This window comes from Oryctolagus cuniculus, chromosome 18 (assembly GCF_051225735.1).
Source record: "Oryctolagus cuniculus isolate XC-2025 breed Fujian yellow rabbit chromosome 18, ASM5122573v1, whole genome shotgun sequence".
Classification (NCBI taxonomy): domain Eukaryota; kingdom Metazoa; phylum Chordata; class Mammalia; order Lagomorpha; family Leporidae; genus Oryctolagus; species Oryctolagus cuniculus.
In genome coordinates, this window is record NC_142884.1 from 6,601,802 (window position 1) to 6,606,638 (window position 4,837).

General features: G+C 42.5%; 1 protein-coding gene across 2 annotated transcripts; it reads right to left on the minus strand.

Annotated features, from left to right (window-relative positions):
* Positions 1-583: 583 nt before the first annotated feature.
* On the minus strand, positions 584-2,007 carry ORYCUNV1R1611 (vomeronasal 1 receptor oryCunV1R1611). Of its 2 annotated transcripts, XM_070061831.2 has the most exons (2): positions 1,989-2,007; positions 584-1,497 (listed from the first exon to the last, which is right to left on the minus strand). In XM_070061831.2, the coding sequence occupies exons 1-2, from the start codon at positions 2,005-2,007 to the stop codon at positions 584-586; spliced, it is 933 nt and encodes a 310-aa protein (XP_069917932.2).
* Between the last annotated feature and the right edge of the window lie 2,830 nt (positions 2,008-4,837).

A 4,837-nucleotide genomic window follows, 5' to 3' on the forward strand; every position in this document is an offset into this window, starting at 1 on the left:
TGTGAATACACACAACACATTTACACATACTTTCTTTTTTTTTACTTTTATTTAATGAATATAAATTTCCAAAGTACGGCTTATGGATTACAATGGCTTCTCCCCCATAACGTCCCTCCCACCCGCAACCCTCCCCTTATCCACTCCCTCTCCCCTTCCATTCACATCAAGATTCATTTTCAATTCTCTTTATATAAAGAAGATCAGTTTAGCATACATTAAGTAAAGATTTCAACAGTTTGCTCCCACACAGAAACATAAAGTGAAAAATAATAGATGATTTTTTAAATGATGATGAAATCAGATCAGACCTATTGTCATATTTAATCCCAGTGAGAGTCAAGTTGGGAATTGATAATTTCTTCTTTTCTTCTTCTTTTTTTTTAAACAGAAGATCAGTTTAGTATACATTAAGTAAATATTTCAACAGTTTGCACCCCCATAGAAACACAAGTGAAATATACTGTTTGAGTACTCGTTATAGCATTAAGTCTCAATGTACAACCCATTAAGGACAGAGATCCTACATGAGGAGTAAGTGCACAGTGACTCCTGTTGTTGACTTTACAAATTAACATACTTTCTAAGCAGAGGATTCTCTATTTCTTGTGAGGGCACAGAGGAGCCTGGACACTCTGGAGTCATGGCTCATGAGAATGTAGGGGCTCACAACTGGAAAACTCCCAGAAATTAGTGCAGAGGCGTTCACCAGCCATAAACTGGGGTTGTTTGAAACAGCCAAGCAAATGTGAAAGATGGAAGAGAGAGTGCACAAAGAAACAAAGGTGCTCACCAGGATGAGAATGCTTTGGGTGGCTCTGGACTCTGGGGAGGACCTGGAGGAGACATTGGTCCTATGGATGTATTGGACCTGCTGCTTGTGCCTGTATAGGATGAAAACCATGGAGCTGCTGGCCAAGAGCATGAGTGCCACAAAGAAAATATCTCGGCATAACACCAGAGCAGAATATAGCAAGTCTAAGAATTTGCCATGACTCACAGAATAGCAATAGCCATAATCAGTTTTCTTTGTGATGTTTTTGTCACTCCTGTTTCCAGTCACATGCACAGGTACCACGATATTTAGTAGCAGGTTCAGAATCCAGCAGAGAATGTTGAAGGGGCCAATGTACTTGTGAGCCTTTGCTTTAAGCTCTGCCCATCTGGGGTTACTGGGACTGATGGTGATGGCCTGGAAGACACTCAGGAGGCAAGTGCTGCCAATGGACACATCCCTGCCCACTCTGTGCACATAGAACACAAGCTTGCACCCAATATCACTGAGGAAATGCTTCATCCCCAAAGCTGCCATGGTTTGTGTTGCTCCTTTAGACAGAATGACTAAGCAGTTGGCTACAGTCAGGTGTTTGATGATCAAATCTGTGGGCCTAAGCTTGCATCCTGTGAAGCTGAGATAGAGATAATGGGAAAGAATAGAGACATTACCGAAAATTCCAGCAATTGTTTGTGATAAGTAGATCATGCCTGTTATCAAATCTGGTGACCATCCCATCAGCTCCCAATGCCTGATTATTGTTTCTGAGCCAGAGATTCCTGAGGGGGAAATGAAGAATGAGTCTCATGTATTAATGGCAGCTGAATTAAACATTCTCTCTTTATATTTTTCTCCAATAACATAGATTCACCTTTAGAGTTAACTGCTTAATATTTTTCTTTATGAATGTATTTCCAAAGAGTACCATGTGTAATATTAAGGCTCATTACAATAGATTTATTACTTATAAAAATTAAGGCTCCTTATAAAATATTATAGTGTGAAGAGACACATTTGTTATAAGTCCATGAGAAGGCAGCAGCATTCCTTTCATTGGAAATAAGCTACAGACTACTGATTTGTCTAATTTTAAGGAAAAGCAGGTAAATTCACTTGGTACACTCCAACAAGTCTAGTGACTGTGTTCTTCAGGTAGCCTTATGAATACTTATTTATTTTTTCACCTTGCCAATTCACTGTAGACTAGTGGCACTGGATGTTAACAGTTTCATATGAGTTTACTTCTATACATGAAGATATATTGCATGACCAAGCATCACTAATGATTACACATTTAGATATCTTTTTAAGATGCAGATAAATTGATTATCCTATAATTTCCTGGGGTCTTCTCCTTGAACAAATATTTATTTTTAAAGTCCAATTGGTTGCATATAGGGAAGCCCATGGAAAAACTACCATGCTATTCTCTAGGAAGAGATGACCTTCAAGGACTGATCCTATACTCTGCCCTGTACACAGGGACAGGAGATATCTATCATGTATGCTAGAAGCTAAACATTCCTACTCATGTCCTACATTTATTTATTTACTAATATTTAAGTGAAAGATTTTCCATCAGGTGAGATTTCTGAAAGATTCTGGGTATAGAACACATACACCTTATGGAATCTCAGAGGGTCAAATCCTGTGTGTTTCATCACTTAAAGGGCTTGCAAATGGAAAGAAAAAATTTTCAATCCAGTGAAAATGTCAGAAGAGACACTTGAATGTGGAGCCCCTTCCTACAGGAGAACACTACCTTTCATTAACCAAGCTTCCCTTACATCAACATGGAAAACAATCAGAACGTATTAAGGAACCATAGGTGTTTCCTAGGAAACAAACATTGGTTCCATTGCACAGCTGGTACAGCAGAGTCCAAGGAAACATTTCTGCCAGCAGTCGCCCCTGGGCTCATCGTTCACGCCCAGATCTGGAGGAACTCAGTGGGTTTGTCCTCATTACACCACAAGCGTATGAGTCTACAGGCTCCTCTCTGGTAATTCTGAGAGTGGAGACTTTGGCTCCTGTGTAGTCTGCTGAACAGCAGATTGATTTGAAATGACAGTCCTGAAACACATTACACATCAGTTCTCATGACCGTGGACCAAACCCCAAAACCAATGTCATCGTGGATGACACCAAATCACATTAGGAGCCCCCAGGGGTTGGTGCCAGAGCAAATACATCTTTCTTTTCCTTTTCATATTTGTATGAACACAACAAGCCACTGAGCCTGTGCTGGCTGAAGTGCCTGTTCAGATGGATAAACAGGCTTGCTGAGAACTCAGAGTCTGACCTTGAAGAGCCAGCCGCGGTAGCAATGGAATCTGGCCCTCAAGGGTCAGCGAGACAGGCGGTATGAATGTGTTGGAAAAATGCAACGGTGTGTGCATCAATAAGGGCAAGGTTGGCATGGGCTCTAGACTGGCTGGGCTTGCTACTCATTAACATTCACAGACATTGCTTTAACACAGTGCTCAGGGTCTGTCAGATCTCAGCACAAAGAAGGCTTTGGACCTTCACAGCCATACAGAACTCACAGGCACATCCTCCTCATGATGAAGGCAAGTGCTCAAGCTGGTTTCCCAAGGAACAGAGCTCATGTGCAAGATGCCCTTGAGGTCAGACCAGAACCTGGTTCAGCAGCCAAAGCTCCCTTCACCCTCCTTCACAGTGCAGACCTCTGCACTTATGGGAGGGACTCTGCCCTGCCCCTGCCTAACCCCTGAAAGCTTAAACTGTCTCTATACCTTCAGATTCTGTTCTTGTGATGTTGATTTGGCATTAGGGAGAGCTAGGGAGTTCCAGCAACAGAACTCCGTCTCCCTGTCCTAGCTCACACACATCTCTGAATCCTTCCTCCTCCCCAGGATCCTGGAGTCCAGGACCAGGTGCAAACACAGGAGAATCCCCTTTCTCACCTGATCACTCACGCAGATTCCTGACTACCTCCTCACGGGAAGCCGCTCTTTCTCCCACGACATCACAAATCCCCTTATCTCTGCTGCCAGGACACAGATTGGCACAAAGCTCACCACAGTCATAGGAGTAGACTGGAGGCAGATGGAGTACCTGAAATGTGTGTGCCTGTGACCCCACCTCCCTGTGGAGTTGCAATTATCTTTTCACCTTCAATGAAAGTGAAGTTGCAGATGAGAACATTCGTGAAAACTTTTTTCTCTTGGGCTAATTACTAGAAACTTTTACATCACTCTAGTTATTATCTAAAAGGAGACTGTTAGACTCTTACACTGACTCTTCCTCTTCCCAGCTCCCTGGGGCAGACAGGGTCTGAAAAAGAGGGAGCAGGAGATGCTGAGTCTGACATGGGAGGGATGAGAAGTCAAACTCCTGTCTCCCAGGATTCATAGATTTCTTTCTACCCCATAGTGATTTCCAAACTACAGACCACTAGGCTCAGCCTCATTCATGTAATGAGCAGAGCAGTGTGTAGAATGCTCTGAGAGGTTTTCAGAGACACAGGTGCAATGGAGAACGTTATGACCATAGTTTACATCAAAAACTGTTGTTCTTTGGGTTGGTGTTGTGGGCTGGTAAAAGTCAGTGCTGCAGCACCAGCATCCCATATAGGCACCTGTTTGTGTCCCCAACCACTCCACTTCAGATGCTGTTCCCCTTCTAAGGGCCTGAGAATACTAGCAGAAGATGGCACAAGTGCTTGGTCCTATGCAAACCACAATGGAGACCCCAGTGAAGCTCCTGGATTTGGCCTTGCCCAGCCCCAGCCATTGTGGTTATTGGGGTGTGAAGGGGCTGGTGGGAAATCTCTCCCTCTCTCTGTGACTCTGTCATTCAAATAAATACATAAATGTATAAAACAGAGGAGAAACCATTTTTCTATTTATAGTAAGAAAAATGTGATAAAAAATTAAAAAGAAAACGAAGGAAGGAGGGATGATAGATGGAGGGAGTTGTATCTATGAAAAAATATAGAGAAAAATGAACTTGTACAACCCCTTGGAGGAAATAAATCACTTAATAGCCACTAAAGAAAGAAAACATTGCATTTTTCTGGTACTCCCTGAAAAATATTTT